Genomic DNA, 19,589 nt, shown 5'->3' with positions numbered 1-19,589 from the left:
TTGGTCCAGCCTTCAAAGAGGGTATGATAATCAGAGTTGAATAAATATGCAATTATTCACATTTTAAACAAAAGATGCCCAGCCACTAATTTTAATTTTTCGTTTGCAAATTTAAATGTATGCATTTCTAATTATAGAAATATTTATAATTTTTCAACTAAAAAAAATACATGGTATATTAAATAATTTACACACCAACATTCTAAAATCAGAAAAATATATATAGAACAAATGCCCAACACTGAATCAAATGTAATTGATTACATTTCCACACCTCACTAAGCAGTGCAGACATTTAGTTTGCTTGACACTTCAAGTTGAACATGCCAATCTGTGGGCTCAAATGAGCTTCAGGCAAATAGTTACTCCAGCATAGTGCACAATGCATTAAATAGTAATCAGACCTAATACAATCATCTGTGAAAAGTCTGATAACCTTTGTAATGCATCACTCGATCTAGAATCCTTCCTCTTCCTTCTAATACCATCCTGTCATGATAGACATGTATAGTTCCAAAAGCATGGCTTTCTGGAGGAGTTTCTATAATCCCATCAAGAGTAACATGGTGAACTCCATAAGAGTCTAAACAGTATCCGCCAAAATGAAGGTGGCCTGCAAGATAGCACACCACAGAGTGATGCGAGTGGATGACAGAAAGGGCATCTTTATAATTCCAAGCCAGGGCGACATCGCTTGTAGAATTGGGGTGGATGGGTATGTGCCCTGCAGCGGAGGAAGAGAGGCAGTCAAAACAGATGAAATTTCACAGTTGTCAACACGGCTCTCCAAATGCTAAAGCTGCTGAAAATGGCTATATACTGGTAGTATTCTCTGCAAGTTCACAATTAGACAGGCACCTGAAGTCATTTTTAAGCAAAATTGTTATTAACAAATGTTATGAGCTGAAGGTCCTTGATTCACATGATAGACCAATCATGATGAGATCACTGAGTAGCAAGTAGAAAATTACAATTTCTTATGTTTGAGCACCAATTGTGGTCCAACACCTTCCAGAAGTTCACAGCGTTAACTAGCCCTTCTTTACGGGGTAGTTGTAAAGGTACTGAAATAATACATGTGACACATTATGAATACTTAGGAAAGCGTTACTTGCACAAACTGAAACTGAATAAATTTAACTATAATAAATGTATCTAAAATAAAGCAATATATACCGGTATATATGTGTGTTCCCCACTTTGATGCATACACAGAGTACATTATACTTTGAATAATACTTATACTGTATCTCTAGTCATTTAGACATCCCTGTAGAGATGTGGAGCTGGGAGAAACAGGAGTAACTAGTCCACATTTTCCTACAATCCTGTATTTCTTTTTTGAGAAAACAGCTCAAACGTACTTCAGGGCTTAAAAGAATAAAATGGAAGCCAAACTGGAGGCCTGATTCTCTCTGTCATGGGTTTGCAAGGTGACATGAGCTTTGTTTTTCTTTTTCTTTTGGAAGATTTATATTCAGGTGTTCAACTGATTGATTCTAAAAGCAGCTTAAAGCAAATTGTGAAACCCACACACAACCTAGCAGTGCTTGGTCCTCTGGTCAATTAGATGGGGCCACAATGCACTTCTCTTCAATCCCAGGGCAACTATCAGCTGGAACGGAGTATCCTCTCTGGCACAAAGAGGGAAGCAAACTCCCCACGGCTGCTGCTTCCCTAGGGGATAGAGCCAGTCTGGTGTATTCCTTCCTGTGATGTTCTTCCTGGTGTGCAACCTCCCACTGGCCCTTAATCTTCTGGTTGGCAGAGTATACTTTATGAAGAATGAAGTATTGTGATCAAAACCCACTACCCTAACTTTTAGCACGTGTCAGCTAAAGCAGTAGAATAAGATGAAGGAAACCCTCAGTCTTTTGCCTATAGTTCTAATGACCGAGCAACCCTCTTGTAAGGCACTTTTTTCTAAGAAGTGTTCTACTGCTTGTGTTCCAGGAACTCCAAAGGAACCTGATTTCCCTGTACTGTTTACCAACAGCCAGCACCATTCCTTCCATAACCTCTGATTTACACCCTCTCCTTAAGGGACGATGATTTGCAAGATCATAAATTGGACCTGACTGTGTACCAAGTTCAATTTGTTTTGCAGAGCACCGTGTGGCTAAGCACACATGATCCATTTTTAATTTGCATGCTGTAGCTATTCCTGTAGACCTCAACCTATCCTGAAAATGGATCTAGCCCACATAATGGCAGAATCAGACCACTGTGACATGAACAGAGTTCGCTCCAAAGGCCAACTTTGGGGGTGTGACTCAGGCTTGAGCAATGGCTTGTCGGAATTGTAAAAAGCAGAATTTCATGAGATATACTGTGATATTCTATTACAGTTGCTGTGCCTTAAAAAGTGAAAAACGAAAAAGTCTTACCCATAATTACAACTCTTTCTTGATTTTTGTCAGCATATGTAAGGACTTCATCAAGCCAATCCAGCTGTTCTTGACTGAATCCTCCATTGAACTGCACAAACTGACGTTCAACAAGACCTGTACAAAAAGAAAACCTAATAAAAAACCTCACCAAATAAGCCATTTATATTTTAGGTTACAAATATGCATAGAAAAATAGGCATTTTCTCCCTACAGGGACTTTTAAGTTAACCTCATTCTTAAGAATAAACTAGCATTCAAGGCAAATCAGTAAAAATACTTTCTTTAAAGATAAACATAATAGATATTCCTGTTCCTTAGCATGAAAAAAGTGACTCCACATGTAGTTGTTTCTACAAATTTTGCATCTCTATGAAAGGGTATGTGGCTGTGCTAACGTATTGCCAAGTCTTGATTTAAAGCTTTCCCACACATTCTAGGAAAGAAGAGATCCTATTTGTCCACAACATGTCTCCATGGTGACTTTTATGCATGGGGAAGAGCCATGGGGAACCTTTGGAGCTCATAGGCAAGTGCTTGCCATGTGTTTTCAGATATTCATCTCCCTTCCAGACATTACTGCTGCTTACTGTAGCGACTTGCAGTGTACAAATTGCAAGTTATTGTTCCAGTAATGTTTGAGAAAGTCCTAACTATCACAAGGAAATCATAGCTCAACAGATCAAGATATGAATAAGCCTCAAGGCTGCCTATACACAGCACTCTTCCCTTTGCACAAGTGAGTGAACAAGCCAGGAAGTATTCAATTAAACCAGTTTCATGTTAGGTGTACACTAGAAAACTGTGGTTAATGGTTTCAAACCAAGCCATTGCATGAAGCCATGATTAAAGTTGGGTTCTTAGCCTGGCTTTCCCCCAAGCTGTTAACCAAGCTTTCACGGTTAAGACAAAGAAGGGAAGCGATAGTTAAGTGAAGACTTCGTGGCTTACTTTCCAGTTTGCATAAGGGAAAGAACAATGCAGCTGTATGCAGAGCCACGAGGCTCATATTGTGGCTTAGGAAGCTATAATTGTTTGTACTCAGCCTATTGCTCCCAACCAGGAAACAACCAACATTCTGTAAATCCCTTTAAATCATACATCCTCAATCGTGTAGTCAAAGCATTTGATTCCCCATTTCTGCAAATTAGAATGTTACCATCTCCTGCTTCCTCCAAAGTATGCTATATATATGTAAACATTTGTACATATTTGCATACATTCAAAATGCCATATTGAACATACCTGGCCTACATTCAGGCATTAAACAGTTACTCTGAGATAAGTTCTCTATCCTTTCAGGGGATTACATAAATGCCATTAATGTACAGCCCTGCCTAGCCTAATCTGGTAGAACTTTTTGTGTAGAAAAACTGCCACTCAAAACTGAATGTTCTTCTGTTGTAGTCCCCTTCCACACACTTTTTAAGTCAGAGAAATACATGCAGATGTGTTCATTTTTCTGAGTGGCAGGTCCCTCAGTGTAGCACAAGGCCAGGTGCTACCTCAATGTGAATCTGGAAACATACAAAAGCCCTGCTCAGCACAATACAGTACCTGATGGACTATTCAGATTCTCATTTTGATTTTTTTCTCGCAGTAGTTTTAGAGAATCTTGATATTTTTTGGTAGATGTGTCCCTCCCCAGAATACTTATATCATAAGCATCAAGGATGACAAATCGAAATTTAGACATCGGGCAAAATTGATATGCATAATAGAATTCTGAAGCATCGTCTCCAGTGGAACTCTGGTATCTATAAGATTTGCTAAGAAAAGTCTGTTCTTGTAAGTACTTGGTGTTCAGTGCAGAATCTACTAGATAGTCTCTGCTGAAGTTGTAAAATTCATGGTTGCCCCATATATGATGGACTGGGGCCTTGAGCTTCTTAAATTCTTCCAAGACTCTTCCCAGTGCTGTCTCTGACATCTTAAGTTCAGCATTGCAGCCATCAATGATGTCCCCAAATTGTAATACGAACTGAACATCTGTTCTATTCCAGTCTTCGATTGCACTCTGGAGGTGACATAGGCTATGCTTATAATATCGCCTGTTCAGTCCGCAGAAATCATAGCCATCTTCTCGATCAGCATACTGAATATCTGCTATGACTCCAAAGGAGAAGAGTGCCTCAGAAGTTGTGGCTCCTTGTGTACAGCTACAATTATTATCGTCATCCATAACTGCCCATATGTCCTGCCAAAATGTAGCACAAAGAAAGAAAGAAAAGGATTTTGTTCAAATACTAAACTGGTGGTGAGGGGGAAGTGTGGGTGCCTATGAATGTAGTACTCAAATATAGCTTTTAGGCGGCATTAGCTGTCTTTTGGAGAAGCTAGTCTTCTATAAAGCTGACGGAATACAATGTAGCCATCCTGTGCATATGTACAGTACTTGGATTAGGAGCAAGTTCTACTGAACTGCTGAGTAAACATGCAAAGGAATGGGCTGCACCAGATTTAGGGATGTCAGTGATTTGAACCACTTACACTAAGAATTGAAGCCTATAGGATTTGGCAAGTTACCTGCCGGCTTATAAATCTGCAGAAAACAACAACCACAACCCACACATCTGTCTGCCTAGCCCTATAAACTCCTTAGAGGAGGGAGGGGGAGTGTCTGGAGAACCCCCCCAACATCATGACTATGGAAACGAGACACATACTCACACCACTCACCTCTCTTTAAAGAAGCAGACTGGGGAAACCAAGTCCTCTTCTGAGGCAAAGCAGTGAAAGAAAATTAATCTACTCTCTGAGCGTCATTTCATTTCCTGGTCCATTTGCCCCTCCTCCTTGCTTGCTTACTGCCTTCCCTCCGCCATAGAGAAATGGAAATATTTTTTACAAGATGTCCTTTTAAGGTAGGCTGTGAGTGGAACCAAGGAGGCAATTCTAGCGTCACAATCAAACTGTCTATAGAGACGAAATTTCCTGGTTATTTTTCACTACTCCCTCCCCTCCGTCTCAGTCACCCGAGGGTCGGAAGCAACTGAGAAATGGGAAGTTTGGGCGAAGCTGTGATCGGGTCGCAGAAAGTTTGTGCTGTATTTTAAATGGGTTTTTTTAAACACTTAAAAACAACTTGTCCTTGCAGATGCCAATGCAAGTCTTATCCTCACATTGTGGCTGAGATGGTGGCTCAGGACGGCTGTGCATCGCAGCCCCGACTAAGAAGCAGATCAGGCTCTTCAAAAACGACTGGCCGTCTCTGGCTCGAGGGCTGGCGGAAGATAGGAAAGGAAACCATTCTGCCCCCTGCGTAACTGAGGTGACATAACTGCACGACTCCCGCGACCCAAAACCCTCCTTCCTCCCGGTTTCAATGAAAGCCAACCCCCACTTCCGGCGTGCTCCCGTCACTTCCTGTTTCGAAAAGCGTTTCTCCCTGACACTTCCGTCGAGCTAACTTTCAGAGAAACGAAATTCTAGAGCTGAATGCAGCACTGTCCCTATGAACACTTCCGGGTCTACTTCCTCCCCCACACACTCTTACAATCCCGAGCTAAACACACGTAGTGATGCCAAGGGATAAGGCGAGCGTGCTCTTTGTCCATGGATAATTTTTTTGAAAGGGCGACGGCGAATTCAGTTGCTGGCGAATGCCAGGTTTCCCCCGGAAATCCAACCTTTGTCACTACTCTTGCTCTTTCCTAGTTCTATGGGCTGCCGGAGCGTGGCTGCACGGGGCAGGCGGGAAAGAGGATGGCGGCGGCGGCGACCCGGCTTCGTCCTCTGGCGGTTTGGGGTCTCCGAGCCCCTCCGCCGCGCTGGCCTTCCCTTCGCTGTCGTGCTCAGCCCTTGGCTACAGGGCCGCCGGGGGATAAGCCGCGGGAAGGGCCCAGCAAGCCTGGGGTGAGCCAGTCCCGCTCCAGGGGGAGCCGCTGCTCCTGGGCGCATCCAGGGAAGAGCCTTCTTCCGGGGGAGCTGCGGGGCAGGGCGGGGAGGAGGCGTACGTGGAGCCCTTGAGGGAGACAGATGATTTTCGGTCTGCTTGATGGTGCCGCTTCTCTTGTCCGGCCGCTGCAGGGCTGCGAAGTGACGCCCAGATGCACCCCCTTTTGCATTTCCGCTTAAGTAGTGCAGGTGGAGCTACTTCTCGCCCCCCGCATGGAGGAGAAGCGAGAGCCCCTGCATCTCTTTTCCAAATCTTAAGTTGTTGCTTTTAGCTGCGCTGGGTTCAAGCGGTTGTCTGCCTGAGCCGGTTGCTATATAGACAGTGGCTCTCAACCTCTTTTTTTCATGCCTAGGCATCTCTAAAATCCTGATGCCCTCCCCCGTGACATATAATTCTTATTTTTCAAAAAGTGAACTCCTGTTCACGTGGAGGAAGCCTAAAAGGTCACCCCTGACCTTTAGGTCCAGTCACGGACGACTCTGGGGTTGCAGCGCTCATCTCGCTTTACTGGCCGAGGGAGCCGGCATACAGCTTCCGGGTCATGTGGCCAGCATGACTAAGCCACTTATGGCGAACAAGAGCAGTGCACGGAAACGCCGTTTACCTTCCCGCCAGAGCGGTACCTATTTATCTACTTGCACTTTGATGTGCTTTCGAACTGCTAGGTTGGCAGGAGCAGGGCCCGAGCAACAGGAGCTCACCCCGTCGCGGAGATTCAAACCACCGGCCTTCTGATTGGCAAGTTCTGATAGGCTCTGTGGTTTAACCCACAGCACCACCCGTGTCCCAAAAGGATATTGTTGATGTTGTTTAGTCGTGACCGACTTTGTGACCCCATGGACCAGAGCACGCCAGGCACTACTGTTTTCCACTGCCTCCCCTTAAAAATCAAATTCCCCCCCCCTGTGGGGCGTGTGCCCCACGTTGGGAACCACAGCTATACAGTAAGCCTGCAATTTACGCTATGTTCTGGGGATCACGCCTAAAGCTGAAATCACTTATAGTCAAATGGTTCAGTGGTGGGTGGAATTGCCAAAGTTTCCCCCATCCCAGACACCCATCCCCTTTTTATTATATATTTATTTAGCCAAGCATGTAAAACGGAATGTGCACAAGTTAATTGTGTGTAAGTTGCATGCTTACTGTACCGTATTTCGATTAGGGAAATGCTGAGGAGATGGAAGGTGCAAGAAGACCGAGCTTTTGCTTACCGAAACAAGGTAGTGACTTGGAAGTTGAATGAGGAAGTTGGCTTGGTGAGCAAGTCTTTTATTTACATGTGCACTTCTTTTGCCTCCTCTTTCCCAGTAGCCTGTAACTTGGAAGACTCTGGCAATTACTTGTGCAGTTGGAGGAAGTCTGCTAGCAGCAATGAAGTTCTTCAAGAAAAAGAAAGAAGAAAGTATGTAAAACTTAATTGTGTCTATTGTAGAGTCATTTTTCACCCTGCTGCACAGATGCAAAGGCTTTGCGTTCTTTCTTGGCTGTGTGAATATTTTGCGGATGTAGCTCACTGAGTGCCTATCCTCACTGCCCTTACCTGTGCCTAAGGTCTAAACTATTACGTGAGAAAAGGTTTTTGATCCTAAGAGATTATCGCTTCTCCTAGCTTTTACCCAGCAACTTTCTTACCCCTCTCTTGTTAAGATGAATCCCTTAATGCTGTAGTTGATGCAAAAGTAGGAGAACTACTACCATGAAAATATATGATAAAAGATAAAAAAGCAGTGGGTCCCAAATGCATCGTGGGTGTGAAAATATTGATACCTGCAGTAGATGTTTTCCGATAACTGTTTTCAGAGTCACTAGAATTGCTTAAAGAAGCACCTGAGTATTATGAAGTTTAGCTAGTGAACTTTTTAGTTGATATTTGCTTCTGACAAGGCGAAAGGTACTTCTAAGGCAAAAGGGAGGGAGCGTGTCCCAAAGCATGTTCCAAATCCCTTGGGTGAAGAGGCAACTAGAGAAGAGAAAAATGATTTTGAAATGATTGAAGGCTTTGCAGGTAGATTCTGAGAGAGGCTGAAAACTCCCAGTCTTACTGACTCTTTCAGATGTTGATTACAGTTAGATTTCTTCTTGTCATTTTGAAACTTGCAATCAAGTACCTGACATTGCTTGCATTTATTTTGTAACACTTATTTCCCCTTGCCGCTTTTGGCTTTTTTTCTTGTCATTTAACACACACACACACACACACACACACACACACTACACTTCAAGATGCTGGACTTTACCGATACAAATCTATAGTTAATGGAGCACCCTCATCTACAGTGAGCATGGTGATATCAAGAGTATTGGGTGGGAGTGGGGAACTCAAGCCAGATTCTAGTACTAAAGAGCGATACAAATTTAGCTGTCATAAAGGAAGTGTGGGATGGGGGAAGAATATAGTTGCAGCTTTGCTGGCAGTGCTATAGAATCTCTTAAGCTGGAGTGGTAGGTAGGTAACCTTCCACTGTGGTTTGATTTCAGAGGCGGAGAAGGAGCGGAAAAGGGCTCTTGGAAAGCCATTGCTGGGAGGCCATTTCTCACTCGTCGATCACCATGGACAGCCCAAATCGGATCGTGACTTTCTGGGCCAGTGGGTGTTAATCTACTTTGGTTTTACACATTGCCCTGACATTTGCCCAGAAGAACTGGAAAAAATGGTTCTTGTCATCGATGAAATCGGTAAGCAAGCCATACTGAAGCCCAAACTCTCCCTGAAATAACTCTTCATAGAGAAGAATCTCATTCTCTTCTCTAGGTTAATAATGTTTTTAGCCTATGTTGCTCAGGCAGTGGCCGATTTATATAGGTCTGCACAGAATTACCCCCTCTCCCCCTAGTTATTAATATACATTGTTAATTGAGAAGATGCCTCTGAAATGTGACTACCAACAATAAATTGCTATTGTTGAAATCATATATTTTAGTCGGTTGCATTGCTTCCGCTCTTCATTTCTCCTACTCCTTATTTAAAGTCAGTGGTAAGTAGGTCCATTACGGCATGGGTGTCCAGCACAATGCCTGCGAAGACCTTCATTGGTGGCCCTGAACAGGTGACATAGGTGGGGCTTTGTTCTCATAGAGCTTAGTCTGAAATAGACAGCGGGGAAAATAGGAGGGTAGGAGGGGAATGCAAGTATAGGGATGAAGTAATGTGATCAGAAGCTGTTACGTGTACTGAAAAGTTGGCTGCAGAAAAAATGGCTTTTGAAGAACAGGAAAGAGTGGGCACCACGCCCAAGTTCTGGGAGGGGGTTCCACTTGCAGGGGGCAGTAAGGAAGAGAGGGCCAGTCACTTAAGGAAGCAGGAAATCTTTAATTAGCTGTAAGTGATAAAAGTTGGAGGAGGGATCATGTAAGACAGATAATTACCAGCAGTTGTGTGGGTAAAGGGACCCCTGACCGTTAAGTCCAGTCGCGGACAACTCTGGAGTTGTGGCGCTCATCTCGCTTTATTGGCCGAGGGAGCCGGCGTACAGCTTCCAAGTCATTTGGCCAGCATGACTAAGCCGCTTCTGGCAAACCAGAGCAGTGCACGGAAACGCCGTTTACCTTCCCACCAGAGCAATACCTATTTATCTACTTGCACTTTGACCGCCGACCTTCTGATCAGCAAGTGCTAGGCTCTGTGGTTTAACCCACAGCGCCACCCGAGTCCCACTAGTTGTGTAGGTGAAGCCTGTAAATAACTTAAGTAAATAAAGTAAAGTAAGTAAAGATGTCTTTACGCTGGTAATGGAAGGGGGATAAGAAGTAATAAAATATTTTGTGTAAATTGGTAGAATATGAAGTCACGTACTGTATGGAATGGAGCTCTGCCTTTTTGAGACCTGAAACTACCTGCCTTTAGTAAAAGGGAACTGCTGCCCCCTAGTGGCAGTATTTTCATTTCACTGTGTGTGGATAGCATCTCCTTGTGGCATATGAAAATTTGATTCATCTGCTGCAGAAATGGAATTTCATATTCATTTCTGAAGTTCTTGTCAAAGTGTATGGGCTGGCATTCTCTAGTGCACCTGCTAGAATGTTTCTTTACTAATAGAATATACAGATTACAAATAGCTAACGTGGAGCTTCTTGGATGCAACATATTTCTTTTGAAAGGAACTAGATTTATGGGTAATAGCTAAACTTCTTCAGGTAGAGCTACTTTTCCTACACAATATTCTTGAAATGACAATATTCCTTTTTAAATCACTTACACTTATTTCCCAGTCTTTTCCTGTTATTATGCAGTGAATCCATCTCCCTAGGTGCCATCTTGTGCCCTGGGACCTGCCCTGCTGGAGGGCAGGTAATAAATTTCATAATAATTAAAATGTACATTTTTAATTTTAAATTTTACCCATTAAAATTTCTGCAGAAAATAACCAGTGTTTAAACAGACTGTGAATAGATACAGACTGTAAATATTATATGCATAGGTTGTTTTAAATATATTTTCCTGCTTGGCAGGGGGTTGGTTTCCTGCTTGGCAGGGGGTTGGACTCGATGGCCCTTGTGGTCTCTTCCAACTCTATGATTCTATATATATAAGAATCTGAGTGTGCAAATATATATTCCTGTGCATTAGGCCTTCAAGCTGTGGCCTGTAATAGGGGTCCCTGAACAATGGTTTTCAATCTTTTCAGGACCCTCATTTAACTTCACCTGAAAAACAGGGCCTGTTTTTAATTTCACCTTCTATTGATTTTTCATTGATTACACATATATATACCTCAATGTAATAAGCTCTCCATTTCCCCCTCTATTTTATGGGTTTTAAAAGACCGATAAAATCCAGATAATCTCTCTGTGCCCATCCTTCTCCATACCTACTTCAAAAGAATACTGTGGTGCCATGGATGTACCAGGTCATCTCTTGACCTATTGAGCCAAATCTCACCTGTTGCACACCACTGATAAGAGGGGAAGCTTATGAAGTATCCATCAAATGTTGGCCATGAGCCTGAATAGCTTCCTCTCTGGTACAGGCAACATGTTCATCATTTAGAAACATAAGAAGGGGCTGCTGGGTCAGGCCAATGGTCCATCTAGTCCAGCATCCTGTTCTCACAGTGGCAGCTATAGTTGCAACTGTATTAAAACAGCTAGGGCATGTGTTGCAACTGATAGGAGGACCCCAATATTTCATAAAGCATCCACATTACATTGCATTTTCTCCAAAAAAGGCATCCCAAAAAAGCACCGTCTTGAAGATGGACTGTAATAAAATTGGCACATTCTATGGTATTTTATAGGGACGTGGGTGGCGCTGTGGGTTAAACCACAGAGCCTAGAACTTGCCGATCAGAAGGTCGGTGGTTCGAATCCCTGCGACGGGGTGAGCTCCCTGCTCCTGCCAACCTAGCAGTTCGAAAGCACGTCAAAGTGCAAGTAGATAAATAGGTACCACTCCGGCGGGAAGGTAAACGGCATTTCCATGTGCTTCTCTGGTTCGCCAGAAGCATCTTAGTCATGCTAGCCACATGACATGGAAGCTGTACGCCGGCTCCCTCGACCAATAAAGCGAGATGAGCGCCGCAACCCCAGAGTCAGTCATGACTGGACCTAATGGTCAGTGGTCCCTTTACCTTTACCTTGAGTCAGTTAGTGGGATATTAACTATCATGCTTTATGGCGACAGATGAGATCAAGTCTCTGCCAAACATCACTCCGCTCTTCATCACGATTGATCCAGAGAGAGACACGAAAGAAGCTATCGCCACATACGTTAAAGGTAATGTTAACCTCCATATCTGGTATTGTACTGACTCCCTATACACCCAGCTTTGTAGAGCTGAATAGCTTTTCCAACAGTGGAAGAGGGTAATAATTTGGGCCCTCATCTCTAATGTCAGCTGATCTAACTAGCTCCATTTCTGTTTAAGAGTTTTCACCCAAGCTGGTCGGATTGACGGGTACAAAAGAACAGATCGACGAGGTGGCTCGAGCCTATCGTGTCTATTACAGCTCTGGCCCAAAAGATGAAGATAATGATTACATAGTGAGTAACGTTTTTGCATATGTTACAGACTGATAACGCTAGTTGGCTCCACAGAAAAGGTTTTGAACTTTCCAAACGGACAAGGCGAGTTTAGGGGGAGTTTCTCAATTAAATCTCTTCTAAAGGAGAGAATCGGAGTAAACCTACAAGAGGATGGGGAAATGGATGGGTGGTTGTGGGAATTTTATAGGGTTTTGGGGTGTGTCTGAAAAATATCTGGAGTTGGAGCAGCTGGCTTGTAGTTGAGTAATATTTCTGAATAAGGTGAGAGGAGCAAAGTTGTAAAAGCTAATAGGCAATTGTGAGCAAGAGTTACTGGAGGAGAGAATACATAATTGTTCATAATGAGAAGGCTTTCCATGTGAGACCGCAGTGTTTCTTCATTTGCCTTTTTCTGTCTGCTACAAGAGCTCAGAGGTATCCTTTTTCATATGCAGGGAGGCAGTTACTGAAAGGTGCCCATGTTTAAATTGATCTGAAAAACAGCCTGGCAGTTAGAAGTAGGCCTCAATAGGAGTCTTGGAGGTTGGTGTTGCTGTGTAAAGGTGCAGGATCCAAGCTTGCCTTTTCTTATTAGCTAGTCCTGATTGAGCCATCATGTGGTCTGAAAAGCCCAGGTATGCCCTCTTTTATCACAAGCCAGCTTCCCTTCCCAGAATACTTAATGTGAATTCTGTGTGGGGTGTTATTTGTCATGCAAATTATTAAAACACAATTTTGCCACTAGAGGGAGCTAGACAGCAAATGACACATGCCTTACCTATGTCCTGTTCGGCTAATCTGCCTATGTTGTTTCAGGCAGCATTTTTAATTGACCTAGATCTTAATGCCTGTTCTTTAGAATCTAGTTATTCCAAAGTGCCAGCTTTGTGTTGGTCCCACTTCCTAAAAGTCAGTCCTGTTGACAAAATGAGATAGTGACACAACATGAATGTTTACCTATGATCAGTATTGACTAAGAGTAATATCTGAATTGGCCTCTGCCCTGTCCCGCCAGAGAATATTTCAATATTGCTCTTGTTCTTCGGTAATCTGAATGAGTAAATTCAAATAGAGTGGTGTGTCTGCCCTGTCTTCTTGAATTTCCATCACATGATGAGCAAGGACTGTCTCTGTGATGTCAGAAAGAGCCATGGGGTCTTTCCATTTTCCTGCTTCCAAGAGGGATTCCAATAGGAGACCATTGAGTTGCATTGGGAGGGATCATTCTCTCCACCTCCCTCAGAGAAGAGGTTTATTCTTCGCCGGAATAGAGAAGAACCTTGCATGTCATGTGATACAGGGAAGTTATGGAGGATCTTGAATGCAGAAGGCCAATTCTGTTTTTAAAATCCTTAGTCTGCCATTAGCTCTTAGTGGAAGTTTGGATTCCATGGAAGAGCCTAGCTTTTTTAGAACACACATACACAAGGTTCTCAAAAAGCAAACTCCTATGAGGTTTCTTTCATCTGCAGGATGTGGCTGCTTTCACAGCCCTCTTTTATCACTTGCTCTCTTTTAGTTCTATTGTCAAGTAAAGAGCCACTGTTTGAGGCACTTCTAGGCTGTCTAACAAGCTCTTAGTTTTATGAAGAAACCCAGAGCTAGCATGGCAGTTTGATCATTCTTGTGGGTTACCGCTGACCAGAACTTGCCCTGCTAACCTAACCCTCCTTTCCACTCTATCCCCAATTTGTCTTGTGTGTTTTCTGCAGGTGGATCACACCATCATAATGTACCTTCTTGGACCAGATGGAGGCTTTGTTGATTATTTTGGGCAAAACAAGAAGAATTCTGAGATTGCTGCTGCAATTGCTGGACACATGAGACAATATAAACAGAGCTAGGAGGTGGAAGGTTTTGCACTAGAAAGCAAGGAAGCTGCTTATCAGGCAGGCTGGTCCCATGACACTAAAATGCAGCCAGTAACGTGCCAGGGAGATCTGATTAGTTGGATGAAGTGTTGCGGGAGTAATCTGTCTTGGCAATTTCCTTAAGCACTTGAATTCTCAGCTAAGGCTATACCTACGGGCTAAGACTCAAATGGATTAAATAAGGAGCTGGACATCATACAGCAAAAGTACTTGACCAAATATTTTTCTCTGGATGTGCCTTCCTTCTTAAAGGCCTTTAGGGATGATGCAGAGGAGGTCCCAGTGAGAGGGTCACCACTGCTCAAATCCATTCACAGGAGCATTCACATCTTTCCCCGCTCTTGTGTGCATTTGTGCTGTGCTGATGCACGTACAGTGGGCTGCTAAGTTGAACTGTGCTCAAGGTATCAGTCTTGAGGAGGCTTGCTTGGTATCTCTGTGTCTTTTGACTCAGTCCCACGGCTTCAACATCGCTTCCAAAACTTTTCCTGACAGGCGTAGGAGCTGGGTTTTTTGCCTTTTTGAAATGATTATGGTAAGGGTGGTAGCTATATTGATCATGGATTATTGATCAGGTAAAGTGGCATTTAATGCACAGATAATGAAATAAAGTGGAAGAAACCTAGAGCCTGTGTTCTTTGAAATCTCACATCAATTAAAGTGAATTTCTCTCTCCGAAGTATGTACCACCTGTTTCCTTTGCATGTTTTTCCTACTCCTTAAAACTGAATGAACTGAAACAAAACTGGCAGCTATGGATGAATATGGTTGTATATCATGCACATTTAAATCTGTCAACAGTAGAAGGGGCATATCCCCCCTGCCCCATGCAGCACTTTTCAGGTGGCACACTAAAATAAACGAGCCTTTACCCTGACTTTGGAGTGGTAGAATTCCTTTCTTCTTTTTTTTTGCAGCCAGCTTCCTAGTTAATGAATTCTGTACCTTATATTCATAGGGAGGAAATGTTCAAGTAATTAGAATAGATAAATTTCTCTGAGTAAATAGGTTGTATCTTATGATACAGAATAGTGGCAGGCTGCTGTGCATCTTGCTCTCTCCCCGCCCCCCCTTCAAGTCTACTTATGGATTTCTGTTTTGCGTATGCTGTGCGTCAAAGAGTTCTTGGGGAATGTGCCTGGGCCAATTCCCCCCTCTGGAGAAAGTACTGTAATGTAAGAAGATTCTCATATATCTGAAATATCTTCTCTGCATCTGAGATGCTGGATAGATTAAAGGAGACATTGCCTTTTTTCCAAGTGTCCACCAAGAATTTCCTTGGGTCAGTTTGCATGAAGTGCTTTTGTGACTTTGGCAGAATATAACCTTCATTCTCAGCTGTTCTAGGCAGAGGCAGCTCTTTCTCCTACTTTACACACACACACACTCTCTCTCTCTCTGTGTGTGTGTGTGTGTGTGTGAGAGAGAGAGAGAGAGAGAGAGGGAGAGGGAGAGAATTGCCAGAAAAGTAGGTAACTTAAGTTTTGCTTTTTATTTACTGCATGCGCACACACATCAGTCTAGTTTGAAGGTACATTGCCAACGCTGCAGAGTGCAAATATCAACATCATCTGATGTTTTAAAGATATTAAATTTGCTGTTGGCTGTTGGAAAATAGCTTGATGTGCCTGATCTGCCCTGTGGATCCCAGATTTGCATTCCGTTTTAAAACACAGCGCACAAAATGGGAAGGATGTAGAAGCATAGAGCAACATGCTGGGCAGAAAGTGTGGTGGCTAAGGAGAGATCACTCAGCTTGTGGGGTGGAAAGGAGAATGGACCATGGCTATTAATTATCAGCTGAGCTAATGGAGGAGAGGGCTATCAAGGCAAAAGCCATGGTGGCTAAGCTCTACCTCCATGGTCAAAAGCAGTAGCGCTTCTGAATACCAATGGCTGGAAACCACAGCAATCGGGAGAGTGTGTTCCTGTGCTTGAGTTATGCTTGCTCATTTCCCACAGGAATCTCATTGGCTTCTTTGAGAACAGGATGCTCGCCTAGATGGGCCATTAGCCTGATCTAGCAGGCTCCTCAGGGACGCAGGTGGCGCAGTGGGTTAAGCCACAGAGCCTAGGACTTGCCGATCAGAAGGTTGACTGTTCAAATCCCCGCGAAAGGGTGAGCTCCCATTGCTCAGTCCCTGCTCCTGCCAACCTAGCAGTTCGAAAGCACGTCAAAGTGCAAGTAGATAAATAGGTACCACTCCGGCGGGAAGGTTAACTGTGTTTCCGTGTGCTGCTCTGGTTCACCAGAAGCGGCTTAGTCATGCTGGCCACATGACCCGGAAGCTGTATGCCGGCTCCCTTGGCCAATAAAGCGAGATGAGCGCCGCAACCCCAGAGTCGGCCGCGACTGGACCTAACGGTCAGGGGTCCCTTTACCCTTTACCTTTTAGCAGGCTCCTCACGTTCTTACAGCATGCCCTATTTTCTTCCACTCTGCTCAAGATAGTGAGGCTTGGAAATGCCTTATTCAGGGGGTCCATTTCAGCATATTTCAACTCGCAAACTGAGGGGGGGGTGCATCTTTGTATCTTGACAAGGAACTAGGGGCAGAGGGAGTCTCCTGTTTCGTACAGGAAAAGAAGTGCTAAGTATCTGACTCTTCTCTCAAAACCAGCTTTAGGAGGTGTTGAGGCTGTGGAGCATTTAAAAAGAGATGTGACAAAGTAATCCATCCTGGGGCCAAGATCAAGATTTCCAAAGCACCGGGCAAGACTATTAGGTATTCTGTTTGCTGGGTGGTTTGAAGCTTTATCTTCAGCTACTGGAACAGGAAAGGAAACCAGATCTCTGCTACAGGAAAGGAGAATGTGATAGTTCAACAAGTTGCAAGAATGGCATTGTTGACATATTGCCTGGCTTACATGAACACCACCCTACAAAGTCCAGATTTGGCAATTCCCCTTACTGAAGTAGTGGGTGGTATTCAGCTAGGGTTTTGTCAGACTAAACCCACTGAAACTAATGGCCCTAACAGTCATAGAATCATAGAATCGGAATAGACCACAAGGGCCATCGAGTCCAACCCCCTGCCAAGCGGGAAACACCATCAGAGCACTCCTGACATATGGTTGTCAAGCCTCTGCTTAAAGACCTCCAAAGAAGGAGACTCCACCACACTCCTTGGCAGCAAATTCCACTGTCAAACAGCTCTTACTGTCAGGAAGTTCTTCCTAATGTTTAGGTGGAATCTTCTTTCTTGTAGTTTGGATCCATTGCTCCGTGTCCGCTTCTCTGGAGCAGCAGAAAACAACCTTTCTCCCTCCTCTATGTGACATCCTTTTATATATTTGAACATGGCTATCATATCACCCCTTAACCTCCTCTTCTCCAGGCTAAACATGCCCAGCTCCCTTAGCCGTTCCTCATAAGGCATCGTTTCCAGGCCTTTGACCATTTTGGTTGCCCTCCTCTGGACACGTTCCAGTTTGTCAGTGTCCTTCTTGAACTGTGGTGCCCAGAACTGGACACAGTACTCCAGGTGAGGTCTGACCAGAGCAGAATACAGTGGCACTATTACTTCCCTTGATCTAGATGCTATACTCCTATTGATGCAGCCCAGAATTGCATTGGCTTTTTTAGCTGCCGCGTCACACTGTTGGCTCATGTCAAGTTTGTGGTCAACCAAGACTCCTAGATCCTTTTCACATGTACTGCTCTCAAGCCAGGTGTCACCCATCTTGTATTTGTGCCTCTCATTTTTTTTGCCCAAGTGCAATACTTTACATTTCTCCCTGTTAAAGTTCATCTTGTTTGTTTTGGCCCAGTTCTCTAATCTGTCAAGGTCGTTTTGAAGTGTGATCCTGTCCTCTGGGTTGTTAGCCACCCCTCCCAGTTTGGTGTCATCTGCAAATTTGATCAGGATGCCCTTGAGTCCATCATCCAAGTCGTTGATAAAGATGTTGAATAAGACCGGGCCCAAGACAGAACCCTGTGGCACCCCACTAGTCACTCTTCTCCAGGATGAAGAGGAACCATTGATGAGCACCCTTTGGGTTCGGTCGGTCAGTCAGCCAGCCAGTTACAAATCCACTGAGTGGTAGCATAGTCAAGACCACATTTTACCAGCTTCTTTACAAGAATATCATGGGGCACCTTGTCGAGTGCCTTGCTGAAATCAAGGTAGGCTACATCCACTGCGTTCCCTTCATCTACCAGGCTTGTAATTCTGTCAAAAAACCAGATCAGGTTAGTCTGACATGACTATTTTTCAGAAATCCATGCTGACTATTGGTGATCACAGCATTCCTTTCTAGGTGCTCACAGACTGTTTGCTTAATGATCTGCTCCAGAATCTTCCCTGGTATTGATGTCAGACTGACTGGGCGGTAATTATTTGGGTCCTCTCTTTCCCCCTTTTTGAAAATAGGGACAACATTTGCCCTCCTCCAGTCTGCCGGGACTTCACCTGTTCTCCAGGAATTCTCAAAAGATGACTGCCAGTGGTTCTGAGATCACATCTGCCAGTTCTTTTAATACTCTTGGATGCAGTTCATCTGGCCCTGGAGACTTGAATACATCTAAACTAGCCAAGTATTCTTGTACTATCTCCTTAGTTATTCTGGGCTGTGTTTCCTCTGCTGAATCATTTGCTCCAAATTCTTCAGGTCGGGCATTGTTTTCTTTATCGGAGAAGACTGAGGCAAAGAAGGCATTGAGGAGTTCAGCCCTTTCTGTGTCCCCTGTTTGCATTTCACCATCTTCTCCTCTGAGTGACCCCACTGTTTCTTTGTTCTTCCTTTTGCTACGGACATACCCATAAAAGCCTTTTTTGTTGCTTTTAACCTCTCTAGCAAGCCTGAGTTCATTCTGTGCTTTAGCTTTTCTGACTTTGTGTCTACACGTGCTGGCTATTTGTTTGAATTCCTCTTTGGTGGTTTCTCCCCTTTTCCATTTTTTGTACACATCCTTTTTTAATCTTAACTCAGTTAAAAGTTCTTTAGATAGCCACCCTGGCTTCTTTAAGCACCTTCCATGTTTCCGTCTCATTGGTATTGCCTGACGTTGTGCTTTTACTATCTCCCTCTTAACAAACTCCCAGCCATCATGAACTCCCTTTCCTTTTAGTATTACTGTCCATGGGATCTCACCCAGCACTTCCCTAAGTTTTATGAAGTCAGCTTTCTTAAAGTCAAGAAATTGAGTCCTAGTATGCTTGGCTGCTCCTTTCCGCTGTATAGTAAACTTCAGAAGAGCATGATCACTCGCGCCTAATGATCCTTCCACTTCTACCCCACTAACCAGGTCATCAACATTGGTTAGGACCAGATCTAAAATGGCTGTTCCTCTTGTTGCTTCTCCCACTTTCTGGACAATGCAGTTGTCTGCAAGGCCAGTGAGGAATCTGTTTGACCTTATGCTCTTGGCTGAGTTTGACATCCAACAAATATCCGGGTAATTGAAGTCCCCCATTACTACTATCTCCCTTCCTTTTGCATGCTTGGCCATCTGTTCCAGGAAGGCATCAT

At 43.9% G+C, this 19,589-nt stretch overlaps 2 protein-coding genes and 1 long non-coding RNA gene across 5 annotated transcripts in view; 1 reads left to right on the top strand and 2 right to left on the bottom strand.

The window, feature by feature from the left end:
* Window positions 1-61: 61 nt before the first annotated feature.
* On the bottom strand, window positions 62-5,211 carry ADPRM (ADP-ribose/CDP-alcohol diphosphatase, manganese dependent). Its single transcript, XM_083487670.1, has 4 exons — window positions 5,067-5,211; window positions 3,945-4,584; window positions 2,388-2,504; window positions 62-724 (listed from the first exon to the last, which is right to left on the bottom strand). Exons 2-4 carry the CDS (start codon window positions 4,567-4,569, stop codon window positions 414-416), a joined length of 1,053 nt encoding a protein of 350 aa, XP_083343796.1. The 5' UTR covers window positions 4,570-4,584; window positions 5,067-5,211; the 3' UTR covers window positions 62-413.
* A 314-nt stretch (window positions 5,212-5,525) lies between these two features.
* On the top strand, window positions 5,526-14,797 carry SCO1 (synthesis of cytochrome C oxidase 1; the record flags this gene model as incomplete). Of its 3 annotated transcripts, none has more annotated exons than XM_083487710.1 (6): window positions 5,526-5,658; window positions 7,597-7,687; window positions 8,764-8,961; window positions 11,906-11,998; window positions 12,150-12,265; window positions 13,960-14,797. In XM_083487710.1, 5 exons carry the CDS (start codon window positions 7,657-7,659, stop codon window positions 14,089-14,091), a joined length of 570 nt encoding a protein of 189 aa, XP_083343836.1. In that variant the 3' UTR covers window positions 14,092-14,797. The 3 variants fall into 3 exon arrangements, with proteins under 3 accessions (XP_083343836.1, XP_083343834.1, XP_083343835.1); XM_083487708.1 differs by lacking the exon at window positions 5,526-5,658 and adding an exon at window positions 6,093-6,242; XM_083487709.1 differs by lacking the exon at window positions 5,526-5,658 and adding an exon at window positions 6,110-6,242 and having other exon boundaries at window positions 7,594-7,687.
* Window positions 9,929-19,589, bottom strand: part of LOC310699598 — a 187,531-nt gene continuing 177,870 nt past the window's right edge. The window contains exon 17 of the long non-coding RNA XR_014522139.1: window positions 9,929-10,562. This is a non-coding gene — a long non-coding RNA (uncharacterized lncRNA). The remainder of the gene's footprint in view (window positions 10,563-19,589) is intronic.

Source organism: Podarcis liolepis (genome assembly GCF_965112155.1).
Source record: "Podarcis liolepis genome assembly, chromosome: 2".
Taxonomy (NCBI): domain Eukaryota; kingdom Metazoa; phylum Chordata; class Lepidosauria; order Squamata; family Lacertidae; genus Podarcis; species Podarcis liolepis.
The sequence above is the reverse complement of the archived record's forward strand: the minus strand, read 5'-3'. Positions and strand labels throughout refer to the sequence as shown.